This window comes from Mesoplodon mirus (assembly GCF_964341445.2).
Source record: "Mesoplodon mirus genome assembly, chromosome: 4".
Classification (NCBI taxonomy): Eukaryota; Metazoa; Chordata; class Mammalia; order Artiodactyla; family Ziphiidae; genus Mesoplodon; species Mesoplodon mirus.
Window position 1 is genome coordinate 100,396,318 of NC_138979.1, and position 20,103 is coordinate 100,416,420.

At 43.8% G+C, this 20,103-nt stretch overlaps 1 protein-coding gene across 2 annotated transcripts in view; it reads right to left on the reverse strand.

Annotated features, from left to right (window-relative positions):
- The window catches only part of SQOR (sulfide quinone oxidoreductase), a 45,937-nt gene that overhangs the window by 12,327 nt on the left and 13,507 nt on the right, over positions 1-20,103 (reverse strand). For both annotated transcript variants that reach the window (XM_082620119.1, XM_082620118.1), the window contains exons 2-4: positions 12,101-12,351; positions 9,970-10,140; positions 2,829-2,882 (exon numbers count right to left, since the gene is read on the reverse strand). In XM_082620119.1, coding sequence (XP_082476245.1) covers positions 2,829-2,882; positions 9,970-10,140; positions 12,101-12,334 — 459 coding nt within the window. In that variant the 5' untranslated portion in view covers positions 12,335-12,351. The remainder of the gene's footprint in view (positions 1-2,828; positions 2,883-9,969; positions 10,141-12,100; positions 12,352-20,103) is intronic.

The window sequence follows — 20,103 nt, forward strand, 5'->3', positions numbered from 1 at the left end:
TACTGGATCAGAAACTCAGAGACCAGACCAGAAATCTATTTTAACAGGCCCTCCAGGTGATTCTGATGCACACTGAGAAGCTTATGTTCAGCATCTGTGAAATGGGGATAAAAGTAACTGCTTCATGGGGTTGTTAGCAGGAATAAAGGAAACCAAGCATGTAAGGTGATTAGAAAAATGACACTTAACGTGGTAGTGTTTTGTAAGTATTAGTGTATTCCTGCCAGGAAGATTAACTGGGTCCCTGTCTTAAATGTTAGAAGGTTCATACAATGCAATGAAGATGGAAAGGAGTGAGTTAAGAGACTCAGGCACAAGCAGGGAACCATCAAAAACAGTCATCAAGATGGCCTGGTCCTTTAGAACCTCCCCAGGCTGTTCTCCAGCCTGTTCTCCCGGCTGTAGGGCACCCACCTGCGGAGTCACCCAACACCTATTCCTCAGGTCTCGAGGAAACAGAGTCCTATGGTCTCCTCCACTGCATCCAACATTAAGAGCAACTATTCCTCTGATTACTGACCATATCTTCTGCTGCAGTTTAAGTAGTTGTAATATTCTCAGTCTCAACAACAGTAACCATTTATTACCATAAAATCACCTTGCATTTTAATGTTTCTGCAGTTTCCCATCTATGTTAATATTCACTCTATTCACTATACCCCTGTGAGAGAGGGGGTGGAATATTATTGACCCACAGGCACAGACGAGGAAACCGAAGAGCAAGGTTGAGAGACCCACCTAGACTCTTACAGAACCAGATCCCGAGGCCCCTGACCACTGCCTGTGGCTCTTCCCACAGGACCTCCATACTTCCTAGCTCCCAGAGAAAAACTCAGTATCCAAGAGATAAACAAACAGCAAATCTGCCTTCATCGTTTTTCTCTAGTCTGAAGAGGTTGTTGTTAAGGAAAAGGGTGCCATAAAGTGGTAACCAAGTTCCTTTTAAGGAGACTTGGTCATAAAGGGCAGTTTATGACGCCACTGAATCCAAGTTGCTTCTGGGAACCCTGAAGCAGAAGGAGCCGGGAAAGTCTGAGATGAGATAACAGGCTGTGCACTGGGAGCTGTGGACCGTCCTACTGCACTTAGCAGACCAGCAAGCAGGACACGGCGCTGCAGAGACGCTCTTGGGAGCTGGTGGGGGAAAGAGGCGGAGGCAGCTGGGCAGAGAGAAGCTGCTGCAGTTCAACAGAGCCCAGATCAGAGATCCAGCCCTTCTGGAGGCCCAACTACATTCCTGCCCCCCAAGATCCAAACACCTTGGTATCCTCATCAAAGAAATCCCTTTTTGTTTACACTAACCTGGGTAGTTTTCTAGTATCTGCAAAGACTGCTAAGTAACACAGTAGCCCTGGTAATGTTATTCATGTTCTCTTAGCCTCAGTTTCCTCACCTATCAAGAGGAGATAAGAATATCTACCTCGGGCTTCCCTGGTGGCGCAGTGGTTGAGAGTCCGCCTGCCGATGCAGGGGACACGGGTTCGTGCCCCAGTCTGGGAAGATCCCACATGCCACGGAGCGGCTGGACCCATAAGCCATGGCCGCTGAGCCTGCGCATCCGGAGCCTGTGCTCCACAACGGGAGAGGCCACAACAGTGAGAGTCCCGTGTACAGCAAAAAAAAAAAAAAAAAAAAGTCTACTTCACAAGCAGTTGTGAGGAGTCAGTATTAGATTCCTAGCGTGGTCCCTGTACATAGTAGAGACTCCATAGTAACAGTTACTTTTAAATATTATTGTTTCTTGGTTTACTGCAAGAGGGTGCTAAGAACTCTCAGCACTGGTCTCTTCAAACAGTCCTCCTCTCACGGCACTGGGCTGTCGGGATGACAGGATGGTGAAGATGGGCTCTTTGCTAAGTCAACTCTGATGGGCTTTTTAAGAGGCAAGGATGTCCCAGAAATCGTAACTGGCACCTTTCTCCATAGAGTCTCCTCCACAGTTCGTCGTTATATGAGGCTCATGACCCATGGCACCAAATTCACCACACCTTCACACCGAGTCACGGCTTGTTTAAACCTTCACAGAACAAGTCCCAGGTCATTTTCACTACATCCTACCCTGGACATGTCATGATTCTGGTTTTTTACACAGAAACATACTTCAAAGACCCTGCTGAGCCAACTCAGATGTGGCCCTCACCTGGACCGCATTCCTGAAACTTGTGACCTGGTCATCACAATGCTTTATGTGCTTCAGCTACTTATCCACAGTCCCCAATAAGCTTCTGGAAATCTTAATTACTAACTCACCCCGTTATGTTTTAGGAAAATAAATTTGAAACTCACAATTGTCAGAAGGCATCGGGCTCTCTAGCTCACTGAAAAGGGAGGTCTAAGGAACTTCTAGGGCAGCATTTATATTGTGTCAGTCACTTCATACCAAAAAACCCAGCTCTATGCAACAAAACTCAGACATCCTTCCAGCTCCTGATAAGCTAACTGCTGGTATTCTACCCTTAAAGTCTGCTTAGGAATTCACAATCTAAATCTTACTTTCAAAGGAAAATTTAATCTGTAATATAACCAACTAAGTCCTACAGAGAAAGGTAGTTTTCTTGTAAGTGTGGAAAAGGCTGCTATTTTGCAAGAATTACCATCAGGCCATGGACACGCTGAACTCTGATTAAAGTTTAAAGCTAGAACATATCATGATCATTGACAGAATCTTAGAGAAGACTTTTTTAAAACCATAAAAAGACTGCTGAGAAATAAAACTAGAAGGGGATTTCTTAATACTTTCTTGTCAAAATGAATGTAAAGCAACTAAACGCTGTTTTGATCGTAGCATAAGTACGCCAGTGTAACATAAAAGTAGCTTAAAACAGTACCTTCTCATAGTCCAGCTGAATTCCGAGAGCAATGATAAGATATTTGTAGGAAATCTGCAACACAAAAAAATGACATTTTAGACCAGGACCCAAAAGGTGGCAGCCCAAAGGCTGACTCAGGTCCCAAATGTGTGTGGCCAACACTGCGTTTCCATTTTTTACCGTGACTGACTTGGGGCTGTGGGTCGTGCGCAGGACAGCAGGCAGGGACGCACGTTCCAGTTTGCCATCATGCCCACCGTTCTCTGCTGCCTCACACCTCACTGCTTCACAAATATTGTATAACCTGCCTGGCCTCTGGGAGCTCGAGACGCCTGTATTTTTACACAGTGGAGAACGACAGCAAAGATGCTACAGTGCTTCCCTAGTGCTTGTGTTAACACAACATTTTTCAGGTTGAAGAGTGGGAGGATGACTTTCAAATCTTAAAACAACCAACTTTCTTTTTTTTTTAACATCTTTATTGGAATATAATTGCTTTACAATGGTGTGTTAGTTTCTGCTTTATAATAAAGTGAATCAGCTATACATAAACATATATCCCCATATCTCCTCCCTCTTGCATCTCCCTCCCACCCTCCCTATCCCACCCCTCTAGGTGGTCACAAAGCACCGAGCTGATCTCCCTGTGCTATGCGGCTGCTTCCCACTAGCTATCTATTTTACGTTTGGTAGTGTATATATGTCCATGCCACTCTCTCACTTCGTACCAACTTACCCTTCCCCCTCCCCGTGTCCTCAAGTCCATTCTCTACTACGTCTGCGTCTTTATTCCTGTCCTGCCCCTAGGTTCTTCATGACCATATTTTTTTTTTAGATTCCATATATATGTGTTAGCATACGGTACTTGTTTTTCTCTTTCTGACTTACTTCACTCTGTATGTAGGTCCGTCCACCTCACTGCAGATAACACAATTTCGTTTCTTTTTATGGCTGAGTAATATTCCAAAAACAATCAGCTTTCTTTAAAAGCTATCTGGTAGCTTGTGAATCCCAAGCAAATCTGACCTGTCGTATGAATTGGAGCAATATCGTAACTGAGAAACTGCTCTTTTGAGGGTCACTAAAAAGGATGTGTGTGATATAACCTACCTGATCTTGTTTAATGATCTGCTTGGAATTTAAAACTCCTCTCTTTAAATATGGGCATTGTGCTTATCCATGCTGAAGGCAAAAGTATCCATATTTATTGTGATGGAAATTGGGGTTTAGGATCAGAAGTTGGACAAGTTGAAGCACAAGAGTGTAAGCAAGAAGGATGTAAAGTGAAAGGACTTGCCTAGAAAACTGGAGAACGACTGCCGTGACAGGAGCCCAGAATGGAGCCACAGGTGGTGACTGCCACAGTCTTGTACCAAATAGAGAAGCACTTGTGTTATACAGCAACGATGTTCTCCTCACTACATCGAACGCTCCTAGAGGATAAAGGTTATGTCTTGTTCCCTATAGTCCTAGAATCTAGCACAGTCACTAAATTAAAGTGAGGAAGTTGGTAATGTTTGCTGGATGAAAGGATAGGTGGATGGTTGATTTCAGTTGCTTGTGAAAAATACAGCTTATCAAAGTGGACAGATAATATATACATCTTCACCTGTATGATTTGCCTACCCATAGAGACTGGGTGCCCTTAAATTCCTTGGTCTGTAGGAAGGTGTACCAGGCCCATTAAATGGCTGAGTGAACTGTGTTGAGTCTTCAGGGTGTGAGGTCAGAGATGGCATGGGGTCTGGGGGTGGTGCCCTACAGGTAAGACATATGCACACTGTCAGCAAGAAAAGCCATTGGTTTGTGCATGCCTTGATGGTTCTATTAGAGCATAATATTGATTATTTTAAGGACTAGTAACAGACATGCTTAAGATTATGAAAAAAATAAATAAATAAGGGAGAATAAACCCTAAAGTAGCAAACAACACAAGAAAGCCTCAAGTCTTTTGAATGAGTTCAAGCTTCCAGGCCAGATGACCTAACTCTAAGGAACTGCAAAACCTTGTAGACAAAACTTTTGAGCAATTTCAGAGAATGGTGCAGACCCCGCTGGAAGGCTAAATATGGGCAAGTGTTCTAATTTTATACAGGGGATGGGGGAGGTAAATTCTGACACTAACAATTTAGTAAATAGGATGTTTAAACATTTCAAAATTCCAGGCTCATCTACTAAACAGATGTCTCGTAATAATTTAGAAAAAGAAAAGCATCAGCATGTGTTCACAGATTGTAAACCTGCTTTCCATCAGTCAGCAGTCAAATACTCTGCGGGCGCAGGGCGGATACTCAATAAACCTTTCCTTTTCCTTTATTCCATGTATTCTTTTTTTTAATAGATCTTTATTGGAGTATAATTGCTTCACAATACTGTGTTAGTTTCTGTTGTACACCAAAGTGAATCAGCCATATGCATACATATATCCCCATATCCCCTCCCTCTTGAGCCTCCCTCCCACCCTCCCTATCCCACCCCTCTAGGTCATCACAAAGCACTGATGAGCTGATCTCCCTGTGCTATGCGGCTGCTTCCCACTAACTATTTTACATTCGGTAGTGTATATATGTCGATGCTACTCTCACTTCACCCCAGCTTTCCCCTCCCACCCCATGTCCTCAAGTCCATTCTCTATGTCTACATCTTTATTCCTGCCCTGCAACTAGGTTCATCAGTACCATTTTTTTTTTAGAGTCCACATATATGTGTTAGCATATGGTATTTGTTTTTCTCTTTCTGACTTACTTCACTCTGTGTGACAGACTCTAGGTCCATCCATCTCACTATAAATAACTCAGTTTCGTTTCTTTTTATGACTAAGTAATATTCCATTGTATATATGTGTCACATCTTCTTTATCCATTCATCTGTTCATGGATATTTAGGTTGGTTCCATGTCCTGGCTGTTGTAAATAGTGCTGCAATGAACACTGGGGTGCCGTGTCTTTATGAATTACGGTTTTCTCAGAGTATATGCCCAGTAGTGGGATAGCTGGGTCAGATGGTAGTTCTACTTTTAGTTTTTTAAGGAACCTCCATACTGTTTTCCAAAGTGGTTCTATCAATTTACATTCCCACCAACCAGTGCAGGGGGGTTCCCTTTTTACCATACCCTTTCCAGCATTTATTGTTTCTAGATTTTTTGATAATAGCCATTCTGACCGGCATGAGGTGATACCTCATTGTAGTTCTGATTTGCATTTCTCTAATAATTAGTGATGTTGAGCATCTTTTCAGGTGTCTTCTGGCCACCTGTATGTCTTCCTTGGTGAAATGTCTATTTAGGTCTTCTGCCCATTTTTTAACTGGATTGTTTGGTTTTTTGATACTGAGCTCCATGAGCTGTTTGTATATTTTGGAGATTAATCTTTTGTTTGTTGTTTCATTTGCAAATATTTTCTCCCATTCTGAGGGTTGTCTTTTTGTCTTATTTATGGTCTCCTTTGCTGCGCAAAAACTTTTAAGTTTAATTAAGTCCCATTTGTTTATTTCATGTATTGTTTAAAAAACAATAACAGCAACATTTCTTGAGCATTCACTCTGTACAAGGCACTGTTCTGAATGTTTTACATGTTTTAATTAATTTAATCCTCACAGCAACCTAATGAAGTAGGTATTATTAGTAGTACCATTTTACAGATGAAGAAACTGAGGCACAACTTGATCACAAAGATTTACTGAAAACCTTCTATGTGAAAGATATTGTGCTAAGTCCTGGACATACAATGCTGAACAAGAAAGACCCAGTTCCTACCCCTCCAGGAACTCAGTCTAGTGGGCAAGACAGACATTATCAGATAATCACACACATAATTACTAAACCACAGAATGCTGTGATGGCATGTCAAGGGGGAATCTGACTAGTCTTATAGATCAGGGAAGGCTTGCCTGAAGATGTCATCTCTAAGCTAACAATAAGCAGGAGTTAGCTAGGGGAAGAGGTAGAAGCAGCATGTGCAAATGTCCTGGGGAAGAAGGAGGCCAAGGTATTTGAGGAAATGAGAGGCCAGTGTGCTGGAGTAGTAACAAGGAAGAGAACAGAATCAGGTTAAATCTGGAGAAGGAGCAAGGACCAGTCTACCTAGGGCCTGGGGGACACATTCCAAACAAACAGAACTCTGAATCAGGGAAAAGTCAGAGACACAGACACACTGAGGCTAGATTTCAGCAGTACCCTCGCATTGTAAATAGGATAGGAAAGTGTAAACAAAGAATGGAAATGATTTGGTAAATTTTTTAATATTTTCAAAAGAATATTGATTGATTGATGTAAGCTAGAAAAAAGTTCTCTAGGGGCATGTTAAAGAATTAAAACCTTGAACTTAAATGAAACCATCATGGATAATGGGAAGGAAAAATTGCTAACTGGATGTCTGAATCAAAAATCTAAAAGAGGGCTTCCCTGGTGGCGCAGTGGTTGAGAGTCCACCTGCCGATGCAGGGGACACGAGTTCGTGCCCCGGTCCAGGAGGATCCCACATGCCGCGGAGCGGCTGGGCCCGTGAGCCATGGCCGCTGGGCCTGCACGTCCGGAGTCTGTGCTCCGCAACGGGAGAGGCCACAGCAGTGAGAGGCCCGTGTACCGCAAAAAAAAAAAAAAAAAAAATCTAAAAGATCCAGGCAGGCTGGGAGGGTGAACCAAAACCAAGAAGAAGAGACATTATATGTAGATTTCTGATATCTGGCTATGGAATACTTTTGCTTAAAAAATCTCAGAGAAGAGTCTCACCAACTAACACCAACTTCTTTCGCAGCCCTAAAACAAGACTCTACAACTCTCCCAAGGGTCTAGGCCTTAGATGTTGAAGCAGGACTCAGAAGTGAAAGCACCTTCCAGTGCCTCTCATTCTCAAGAGATAAGACAAGTTTATGTTCCTTAAGATACACACAAACCCAATCACAGAGGACTCTGAGCTATTCCTATAATGCAAAGGGGTCTGACTAGGAGGCAGGCACTGCTGTACCAAAGGGGGATGTGTATTAGAAGATACAAGTCAGCTGGTCCCATGAGCTGGCAGCAGACTGGCAAGGGAAATGAGCCCCAAAACTCAACCTTGTGAATTGAGAACAATCTTGTGTTTAATCCAGTCTGCTCTCCTGGACATGCTGGGGAAAATATGGAAGTGTTTCAACAGGGAGAAAATAATACATATATAATATATAAAATTTTATTTTAATGTAAATAAATAAATATGTATGTATATATTTTAGGATGGGGGATGCTTGACTTGACAGTAGATCATGTGAAAAAAAGACCCAGTGGTTTGAACTGACCTCTAGCCCAGCATGAATCAGCACTGTGATAACTTGCCAAATGCTAGCTTGGATTCTATCTAGTTGTGGGAGAGAATGCCCCACTCTATTCTGGGCTGTTCTGTAGTGTTGGCTACTCTTCCAGGCACCTCTAGGGGCCATGGATCATGGGGGCAAAACAAGCCAAATGATGTCTCAAGCAGGGTAAAGAGGGTAGTGAGAGGCCTGGAGCTCATGAAATCTGAGGAAAGTGGAGACAGGAGGACAAGTCTACCTGAGGAGAAGACAGACACAGACTCTAAGAGCCACCTTCAAATAGTTGGAGGGTTTCTCCACAGAAAAGAGAGAAGGCCTTCTCTCCCACACTATAGGAAGAATAAGGGACAAGAGCAGTATTATGGCCACTGACACCTTGGCCCAAGAAAGAACAAAAAAGAGGTTACAGGAAGGTAGATTCTGACTCATTAAAGGCAGAACTTTCATATAACCTGTCTGTCTATAAAAAATGAAGAGGGATAACTTGTCAGAGAAGTCCCTGGCCCTGGAGAGTGTAAATACTAACCCATTTTAAATTCAACCCCCTACGCCACATGCCCCAATCCCAGTAATTCGGCTCTATTTTTTAAATTAATATTCATCACCTTCTAACACATTATATAACTTATTATGTCTACTGTTTATTGTATGTCCTCCTCCACTAGAATATAAAATCCAGGACAATAAGGATTTTTGTCTATTTTCCTTCACTTGTATATCCCTAAAACTGTACCTAGGTTATAATAATGCTTAATAAATATTGAGGAAGGAAGGAAGGAAGGGAGGGAGAGAGGGTGGGGAGGGAGGGAGGGAGGAAGAGGGGAAGGAGGGTTGGTTCAGGGTTGGTCAGGGTTCAGGGAAAGGCTGCAAACAATCTCTGAACTCCTTGAAATTAAATGCAAAATTAGGTACGTATATGCATTTTCTAGACTGGGCTAATTAAGATCCACACTCAGAAAGATCCATAACCTAAGGAAAGGTTGAGAATGCCTGGGGCCAATGGTCCCTGCTTAGAGCAAGGGGTTGGATATGAAAGATTCCCACCAACTCTCAGATTCCACAGTTCTGTGAAAATGCTCAAGTGCCCAGTCTGGAGGGAGCCGGGTCAGGATATAAAGGCCAATAACACCCTGGGGGCCCAAGAACCATGGGAGCCCGGAACAGGCCTGTGCGGCATGATGGCTGTCCTGGGCTCAGCAGCAGACGAGGGGACATGATGCCCCAACGGCTCCTAAGCCTGTCTTCTCACCATCCTGCCCTCATCCCCTCAGTCAGACACAGGGGCTGCAGTTGCTGAAAAGCTGTGATCCCTGTGTGGTGGGGGTGGGAGGAGACTTCTAAATGGTGCAGAGCAACCATGAGCCTCAAGCTGCAGCAGCAGCAATTCTCAGCCCTGGCACCACCACAGTCACACAGTTCCCTAACGGCTCTGGCAGAGCTCCCCCGAGTGTGACTGGGATGGATACTTCCCAACACCCGCTTCCTCTGCAGGACCAGGGGTCAGATAGAGAGCTGGCTGCTTCAAAGGAAAAAGGAGGGAGGTATCTGGTATTTTCACACAGAGCAGCAGTATTTGTGCAATAAAAATTCAGGCATATGATACTGTACCAAGCAATAGGACAAACAGTGGTGTTCAATAAATACTTGTCTTCGTTGTTCATTTATTAATGCAGCGTCACTCAGTCCTTCCATCTATCCCATCCTCCATTCCCCACACCCCCTCCCATCTCATGCAGTATTCAGCACACACACACATGCACACACGCACATGTATACCGCCCTCTTACCATGAAGCTGTCCAGTTTGATAATGGCTGTGCATTCAATACAAGCCCTCAGGTTAACAAAAGCCAAAGGACCCGGACGGTTACCTCCTTGTCGTTGTCTGTGTGGATGCAGTTCTTGTCTGGGTTCAGATCAACCACTCTAGCTTTGATCCACTCTACACCAGATGGAATCACACTCGCTGTGGGACGGCCAGATGAGGCTAATGGTTTGGCACCAGCTCCCACCAGGGTCCAGATTGGCTGGTAGAAATGTCTCTAAGAAACAAAGTATTTGGAGATTCATTTCAATGTGAGGCCGATCAAAAGGGTCATAGCTAGGGCTTCCCTGGTGGCGCAGTGGTTGAGAGTCCGCCTGCCGATGCAGGGGACACGGGTTCGTGCCCTGGTCCGGGAGGATCCCACATGCCGCGGAGTGGCTGGGCCTGTGAGCCGTGGCCACTGAGCCTGCGTGTCCGGAGCCTGTGCTCTGCGACGGGAGAGGCCACAACAGTGAGAGGCCCCCGTACGGCAAAAAAAAAAAAAAAAAAAAAGATAAGATAAGGGGGTTAGAGGTCTCCAGCTGTGAGAGCTCAACGATTTCAAGTTCATCTTGAACAGAAAAGGGGATGAAAGAAAATACAAACTCAGATTACTTTTTAGACTGCAAACAAGCACGCGATCTAGCAATCACTAAACCAGACACAGGAGGGAAAGTGCCAAAGGCCTGAGCCGCGCTGGCAGCTCCTGTGACAGCTCCTGTCATGCACTTCCTCACAGAGCAGGACAGACTCCATTCTGGCCTCCTGAATTATGTCCAGTGCCTTGGAGGGGCCTGTCTCATCACAAAGAGTATCCCCACTAGGAGGCCTTCCATGGGTTAGCTACAATCCACCACAGGCCACCTGATACAGCTCTCAGACCACTGTCATTTAAAACGTTGTCCCTGAATTAAAGTCACTTTTAAAAGGAAATAGACGGAGAGTGCCCTCCAGTCTCCCCACAAATCACAACGTACCAATTGGAGATTGCAGAAAAGCCCTGGGCAGCCTCGTTTGGTACTGGGAAGACTTCCTGAAAAGGACTGTGCCTTTCTTGCCCTACCCTCTCCACCAAACCAGCACCAGATCCATTTTGCTTTTTCCTCCCAAAGATACAGCTTCCCACTGGTACACACCCAGTTCCTTAGGAAACATTAAGCCAACCACCAAAAATCTTGACTATTTTTTGAAGCTTTGAACAATCTTAAAATATTTTTCATGAAACAGTGCTTTACAAACACTTCCCAACTTCCCGCCTCGTGTCTGCTACCTTTTTCTGCTTTATAATCTGTTTATAATCTCTTACACTTAAATTTCTCAAACCCACTGACACCTTTTCGGTGGGTTTTCACCTCTTCCCCCCGGCCCCTCAACTCATCACCCTTTCTCCAGACTGGAACAGGGAAAGGAAAGCGCAACGGCCACTGATTTTTCTCTGGACACGAGACTGAAGGTGGAGGATGACACGAGTTGAATTGTTTCTCTGCAAAAAATATGCTGACGTCCTAACCCCAGGACCTGCGATCATGACTTATTTGGAAATAGGGTCTTTGCAGATGTAATCAAGTTAAGATGGGGTCACACTGGATTAGAATGTCCTTGACTCTCTAATGTCTATCCATCAGACTGTCTAACGTCTAATCCAATGATTGGTGTCCTTATAAGTAGGTCATGTGAAGACACTAGAGCCACACAGAGAGAAGGCCATGTGAAAACAGAGGCAGAGATTGGAGTGATCTACAACAAGCCAAGGAATACCAAGGACTGTCCAAAACCACAGAACCTAGGAGAGAGGCATGAGACAGCTTCCCCTTCTCCCTCAGCCTTCAAGGGGAGCATGGCCTTGCTAACACCTTGGTTTTGGACTTCTAGCCTCCAGAACTGCGAAAGAATAAATTATCTGTTGTTTTAAGACATGCCTTTTATGGTAATTTGTTATGGCAGCCCTAAGAAACTAACAGAGAGAAGAACATAAGCCAAGAGATCTGTCCTCGCTCTCTCCCTCCCCCCACCTCTCCCAATTCTTTTGGACAACCTGCTTTTTATGCCCAGAAAGAGAAGCACTAACCTGGGAACATGGTGGCCTAGGCATGTCATCCCCAACCCAGCCCCTAACCTACGCATGCATGTGCACCACACACACACACACACACACACACACACACACACACACACGCACTCAAAAGGGGGAGACTTACCTCGCTGGGTTCAACAATGGCCACATTCTCTGCACCCACTTTCCTCTTCATGCGGGCAGCCATGGTGATCCCACCACTGCCCCCACCCAGCACCAGCACCTCATAGTGGTTCTTGGCTGCGAGGCTGGCCCCTGTGTGAAGCTGAAGTGGTTTGGCCTGCTGACAGCCCAGCCTGAGGAAGCAGGCAAAGAGTCGGACACGGGGGCCAGACACCACAGCAGCCAGTGGGGTCATCTTCAGGCTGGATCAGGCTAGAAAGGAACAGATAAGGCTCTGTGTAAGGAAGGAGCCACTATGGGACCAAAGCATTTTCATTCAGGGAGGGACGGGAGGCTGGCATCTGGCCGGCTCTAGCTGGTTGCCGCCGTTTTAACACCACCTTCCCACCTGGCTGTGGTCAACAGCTTCTTGGGAATGCTCCACAGATGGCTAACAATTGGCTAAGCTTTCCTTTTCTCCCTCTCCTCCTCCTTTCAGGACATCTCAGACTTTGAACCAAGTAAGTCTCATCTTTTAAGTTCTCCTCATAATGTGCCTGTACCTCTCCTTGTCCCTCCCTAAAGCTAGGGCATCATCTACAGATCCCGCTGTCATCCTTCTCCTCTCAGGCACATTCCTCAATTCTTTCTTTGGCTTTTCAGTCCACCAAATATGTATGAGTCTACAGATAGACACCTGAACAATCCCTTGCCACAAAGGGCACCTGAGACCTTGCTGAAACAGAAATGGTCCAGCAAGAAACCCACCTTCTCTGTAGCTCAGAGTTCAGGCCAAGGTAATCAGAGCCTCAGCCCCACTAAGAAGTACCCGGATCTGCCTGCCCAGCGACACACTATTTAAATCACTGGCTACAGACACATAAGCAAAGGCCCTCCATATCTTTGGCAGTTTCAACCAGATGATGCAAAAGCCATAAAAGGAGCCCTGCCTGGTATCATAAAGTTATATTTTATCAAAAGAATCTGCATATGCTGCTGGCCAGTCTTTTATTATATCCATCCAATTCGGTAAATAATCTCCCCGAATAGTTTTTCCAAGAGACACACTTTACCTTTAGGAAAAGGTGTTTCTGCTCTGAGCAGCTGGTGCTTTGGCAGTGAGGAAATGAAGGCATCTCAGAAGCTGGCCTTTGCATCATCCCATCCATAGATCCGGCCTTACATCTTGGATACAGTCTATTGTATAACTTGAGGGGTCCAGACCAAAATATCTCCCTCCCTGCGTATTACAGCACCCCAAATTCCACCATCAAGCTCAGTCCTGTGGGTTCAACAATGCTCCAGGAACCCTTTATTAAAATGCAAGTACCGGGCTTCCCTGGTGGCGCAGTGGTTGAGAGTCTGCCTGCTAATGCAGGGGACACGGGTTCGAGCCCTGGTCTGGGAGGATCCCACATGCCGCAGAGCAAATGGGCCCGTAAGCCACAGTTACTGAACCTGCGCGTTTGGAGCCTGTGCTCCGCAGCGGGAGAGGCCGCGATAGTGAGAGGCCCGTGCACCGCGATGAAGAGGGGCCCCCGCTTGCCGCAACTGGAGAAAGCCCTCGCACAGAAACGAAGACCCAACACGGCAAAAATAAATTAATTAATTAAACTCCTACCCCCAACATTAAAATAAATAAATAAAATAAAATAAAATAAAATGCAAGTACCCAGCGGGGGGATAACACTTCTAGCTGCTAAGTTCACCAACTTCTTTTTTTTTTTTTTTTTTTTGTGGTAGGCGGACCTCTCACTGTTGTGGACTCTCTCGTTGCAGAGCACAGGCTCTGGACGCGCAGGCTCAGCGGCCATGGCTCACGGGCCTAGCCGCTCCGCGGCATGTGGGATCTTCCCAGACCGGGGCACGAACCCGTGTGCCCTGCATCGGCAGGCGGACTCTCAACCACTGTGCCACCAGGGAAGCCCCAGTTCACCAACTTCTTAATGGGAACAACTTAATTATATGACTCCCCACCCACCCACCCCGCCGTGGAGAAGAGGAAGGCTACATGAGGGAATTAGAGAAAGCTGGGAGGGAAAAGGAAAGGAAGAAAGCAGGGCCCTGGAGGAGTGAGAAGGAGGGGCCGGAGTGATGATTTTAATTAAGATTAACTCTACTCCAGTGTTTTGGAACCCCTGACAATTTCCTCAAAATTTCAGATCTGAAAAGCAACCCAGAGCTGGGAGAAGGGACATGGGGGCTACAAAAAGTGGGGCAGGCTCATACACTGTTGCCACAAGTTTAAATCAGTATGACCCTTATAGAAAACATTTCTCATCCTTTGACCCTGCATTTCCATTTCTGGGACTCTGTTCTAAGGAAGTAACCTCTAATACTTAAGAAGACAAACCTTTACAAAGATATATCTCACATATTCATCCATAATACATTCAACCCTGAGTTAACTGGTTTGTGGATTGGATCTGATTACGTCCTGGTTACAGAAAAAATAACTGCAGGCTCCACACTGGCCAAGGAAGGCTCAGGCTCCAGACTATTCTAACCAAGGCTAATTTATGATTACTTCTCTTTTAAATATGGGGCGGGGGGTGCGGGGAGATGGGCAGGAATAGCCATCTGCATGTTAAAACTTTGGGGAAGGGTTAAGTAAAATATGGTTACACAAGATGACCTATGTAGTCTTTTCAAATTATGTTTACATAATTAGTCTTTTCCAGAATAATTACGTTACGATCAGGATATAAACTGGAATTACAATATGAGCTCTACTATGTAAGAGAAAGTGTATTTTAAAAAATAGCAAAATGTTAACACTGGGTAAGTGGTTTTTCTCTGGGTTTTAGGATAATGGGTGATTTTGATTTCTTCTGCTTTTCTGTATCTTATAAAATCTCTACTGTACACATATATTAATGTTATAATAATGAAATCAATTTTGATGACAATAACAAACATGTACTAAGCCCTCTACATAAACATTTAACTTGTGAGGTGGCTGTCATAATCCCCATTTTACAGATGATAAAACTGAGGCAGGGAGCTCACAAATGGTGGGCTGTGATTTGAACCTGGGCAATTCAGTGCCAGAACCTTTGCTTTAAACCACTATATCTATTACCTCTATCAACAACAACAAAACAGTGCTTACATGATAATCTTAAATGAAAAAAATCCAGATATCTTTTCCACACTTCCCACAAAAAGGAAACCATTTTTTGCACAGTACTGACACCTAAATATTAGCAATGTTTTGATAACACTATAATTGATTTTTTTTCCTCTTCTTTGCATGTGCTTTTCTCACGTTTTCTTTAATAAGCTTTAAATTTTAAAAATCACCCAATTTGGTTTTATTTGTTTGGTTGGGTTTTTTGTTTGTTCGTTCTTCGTTTCTTAATCATTGAGGAGTGGAGGAAATCACCAAGTAAGATATTGCTGTTTGCTAGGGAAGAAGATATTTTATGGTGAATAGACAGTCATCACATCCTGCCTTTCTATATGTCCACAGAACAACGGAATCACAGCAAAACTCCTCACTTGCCTTTTAGGGAAACCACTTTTTCATGGTCCTGACACAACATCTTAACTCCATGGAAAGAGTTACAAAATAATGATATAAAAGGAGGCCTGGCTAAGTTTCTGCTTTCCAGCCACGCCATCTGAGGCTCTTCAACCTCCTAATTCCCTTCTAGCCTAATACCCCATGGTTCTCCCCTTGAAAGAGGAAGAGTTTATGCAAATATTTCCCTCATTCAGCCAAGAAGGCTAGTTCTGTTTTATTTCAGCAGTTACCCATAGCCTATTTCTGGATTCAGTGTAAATAAACACAAAGTCCTCTGAACCAGTTCTATCAACTTCATTAAAAACAGTCATCAAGCAGAATATCCTGGCCTTTGCAGTCAAATTTCACTTGTGAACCATAAACAAAAATTTCACAAACATAAAAGAACGTGTTAGAGGAAATGTTCCAAGCTTGAAAACACTTGAAAATCTCAGGAACACTCTCATTCTAACAATGTAATGTCATCCTCACTTTCAGATCAGAAAAACCAGAACCACTATCTAATGCTATTTGTGGAGAAGGTAGGGCATGATACAAAGTCAAAGACCAGAAAAAACCCAGGACAATAATGCATAATCATAATTTTTTAGTATCCCACTTTGGAACTGTGGTATAATAAAATATATATATTTGCACTTTATTCCCTGTTCATGGTACAAAGGTCCTAAAACCCTTGGAATTTCCTGGGTGACAGGAGTTGTTATTCAATAGCAAATAATAATAAGGAGCCCCTTTCAACCATAACTGTTTATGTTAATGAAGCGACTCAGGATGGGACCCCTAGATAGTTTCACGATGGAGACCGTTCACCAGAAAGACCAAACATGTCATTAGACGGTCGGAATTTTCAGCCCCGCCCCCAGTCTCTGGGAGGAAATGGGGCTGAAGATTGAATTCTATAAAAACTCTTGAACAGGGGCTCCTCTGGTGGCACAGTGGTTAAGAATCCGCCTGCCAGTGCAGGGGACACGGGTTCAAGCCCTGGTCCAGGAAGATCCCACATGCCGTGGAGCAACTAAGCTCGGGCGCCACAACTACTGAGCCTGCACTCTAGAGCCCGCAAGCCACAACTACTGAGCCCGGGTGCCTCAACTACTGAAGCCTGCGCGCCTAGAGCCCGTGCTCTGCAACAAGAGAAGCCCCCGCAATGAGAAGCCCACACCCCACAAGGAAGAGCAGCCCCCGCTCGCTGCAACTAGAGAAAGCCCGTGCGCAGCAACAAAGACCCAACGCAGCCGTAAATAAATAAATAAATAAAATTAAAAACAAAAGAAAAACCTCTTGAACAATGAGATTCTGAGAGCTTCGGGGTTGGTGAACGTGCTGAAGTGCTGGGAGGGTGGTGACACACCCAGAGAGGTCATGGAAGCTCTGTGGCACCCCCCCACCCTCTCCTCCCACCCCAACCCATACCTTGCCCCACGCATCTCTTCCATTTGGCCATTCCTGAGTTGAAATAAGCTTTATAAGAAACTGGTAAGCATAAGTGAAGTGTTTTCCTGAGTTCTGTGTGTCATTCTAGCAAATTATCAAACCTAAGAGGGCATCCTGGGAGCCCCAAAATTTGTAGTCAGGCAGCCAGAAGTGTGGGTCGCCTGGGATGCCATTTGCAGCTCTGGGAGCTAACATCAGAAATGAACTGTTGAACACCCAGTTGGTGTCAGAGAACTGGCTGGTGTTGGAAAAGACATACACCTGGTGTTAGAAGTAGCGTCAGAAAATATCGACAGGAACCAAGAGAAATTTCTGACATTGACCTAAACCAAGTCTGGAGCAACAATCAAAAAACCAGACAATTGAAGGAAGCAGGTCACACAATCTTAACCAGAATGAAAAAAAAAAAAAAAAAAAGGAAAGGCCAATAAAAAGAAACGAAATTGAGCTATTTGTAATGAGGTGGAAAGACCTAGAGTCTGTCATACAGAGTGAAGTAAGTCAGAAAGAGAAAGACAAATACTGTATGCTAACACATATATATGGAATTTAAGGGAAAAAAATGTCATGAAGAACTTAGGGGTAAGACAGGAATAAAGACACAGACCTACGTGAGAATGGACTTGAGGATATGGGGAGCGGGAAGGGTAAGCTGTGACAAAGCAAGAGAGAGGCATGGACATATATACACTACCAAACGTAAGGCAGATAGCTAGTGGGAAGCAGCCGCATAGCACAGGGAGATCAGCTCAGTGCTTTGTGACCGCCTGGAGGGGTGGGATAGGGAGGGTGGGAGGGAGGGAGACGCAAGAGGGAAGAGATATGGGAACATATGTATATGTATAACTGATTCACTTTGTTATAAAGCAGAAACTAACACACCATTGTAAAGCAATTATACTCCAATAAAGATGTAAAAAAAAGGAAAGGCCAAACTTGACCCTGAAGTCAACAGAAAAGAAATAAAAAACCTCTGTCAACAAAAGAACTAAGGAGCATAAGTTTAAGTCTCTGAGTCTCCCTAGAAGGTAGCCTGAAACACATCTACCTGTTAGGTTAAGAAATAAGAATTCAGCTGGTAGGCATTTTCCCTGAATTATCTCTTAGGTCTAACGATGCAGAAGAATGCAGCTGCTTTCTCTCTACCCTCTTACAAGGCGAAACACACACTTTTTAAAAGAATCAATAAATAGGGCAAAGTTAACTTTCATTTAACAAGTGGCACATTTATTTAATTGAAATAAATGTATTTCATATAACAAATACATGTCTTAGTTAAATAACGCCATGCTTTTAAGTTAGATAAAAATTCAATTAATGCTGAATCAATTGAGTGCTTCCTTCAAAGAATCAAAATAAATGCTTTATTATAGCTGTAGTCTGACTGAAGTAAAATCCCTGCTGATTGAAAAATAATACAGCCTGCTAGGCATCTCCTACTTACATCGCTGGCTGCTGACTCCAGACCCCCTGGTCTAGACAAGTCTTTGGGACTCCCCACCTCTCACAGCCAGCCTTTCTGGGACAAGCCACAGACTGCCAGTGTCAAGAGCTCCCTAATCCTATGCCACATGCATGCCACTCACTGGGTGTCAGCTAGGACACTTGGCTCAGTTCAAAAAGAGCTGGCCTCTAAACAAGGATTATTCAGAGCATCTTAATGAAAGACCCAACAGGCCAGCAAGACTTAGTCAATCTTTCAGCTATTTTTGCTCTTGAGGAAACAGAGGGTCTTTGTATGGGTCACGATTGTCTTATCTCAAGCCCATGCCAGGCTGGGCCCTCATTGCTTTCGGTTTCAATAACTACAAGGCCAACCTTTATTATATCGTCTTTGTAGAAAACTTCAAAAATCAAAGAGGAAAACAGACAATGAACAGCCTCCACCTCTCACCACCCACCCCGTTCCTCCTACCTGACCTCTGGACCTCCAGCTTCCCAGCCAAGCTTATGCTGAGCTGTGATGTCCTGAGGGTCTGGATCCCAGTGTGTCCCAGTCTCTGAGACACAAGTGAACCTTGTCTACACAGCATGGGTTGGGCTTACACCTAGTGCCCAGGTGGTAAGACTCCTGGAAGGCTCTTCCTCCTCCATTAGCTCCTCCCCCTTGGGCTTGCTGGGCCTTTTAACTTAAATCAGCCAAGGCTATCATCAGTTATTTACATCTCTCAACAAAATTACTTCCAGAAGACAGGGTTCGATAAGAAAAAGTAGGGAGAAACTATCATAATAATAATAGCTAAATTTATTGTTTACTAGTTGTACTTATGTTGTCTCAGAGACAGTAACTTTGTAAAGAGGGTGTTAGTATCCCTATTTTACAGCCGAGAAAATTGAGGTTTAGTGTAAAGTTAGAGCACCTGCCTAAGGTCACCTCACTGATTGAAGAGCAGAGTTTAATTCAAACTTACTCCTCAATTGAGTTCTCAGTGTTAGACCTAAGAGATAATTCAGGGAAAATGCCTACCAGCTGAATTTTATTTAATTCAAATGTAAAGTAGCTTATGCCCCAGGGAGTGAGTTGGGAGGGAATATGATATTAAATTTTAGCTTACTAAACAAATAGGAAGAAAAAAATTTAAGTTTTTTGGGGGATGAGTGAGGTAGAATAATAGTATTGATGTAAGTTTTTATGGGCCCTTAAATTTTTAAAATACTGGGATTCTTGCAGTTTAAATGATTTGGAATTTGCTCAAAAATATTACAGGAGGTGAGTAGGTAGGAGTGTAGATGACATCAGATTGGCCATGAGTTGATAATAATTTTTTTAAATTGAAGTATAGTTGATTTACAATGTTTCAAGTGTACAGCAAAGTGATTCCATTATATATATATATATATATATATATATATATATATTCTTTTTCAGATTCTTTTCCATTATAGGTTATTACAAGATATTGAATATAGTTCCCTGTGCTATACAGTAGGTCCTGATTGTTTATTTTATATATAGTAGTCTGTATCTATTAATCCCAAATTCCAAATTTATCCCTGCCCCCCCTTTCCCCTTTGGTAACCATAAGTTTGTTTTCTATGTCTGTGAGTCTACTTCTGTTTTGTAA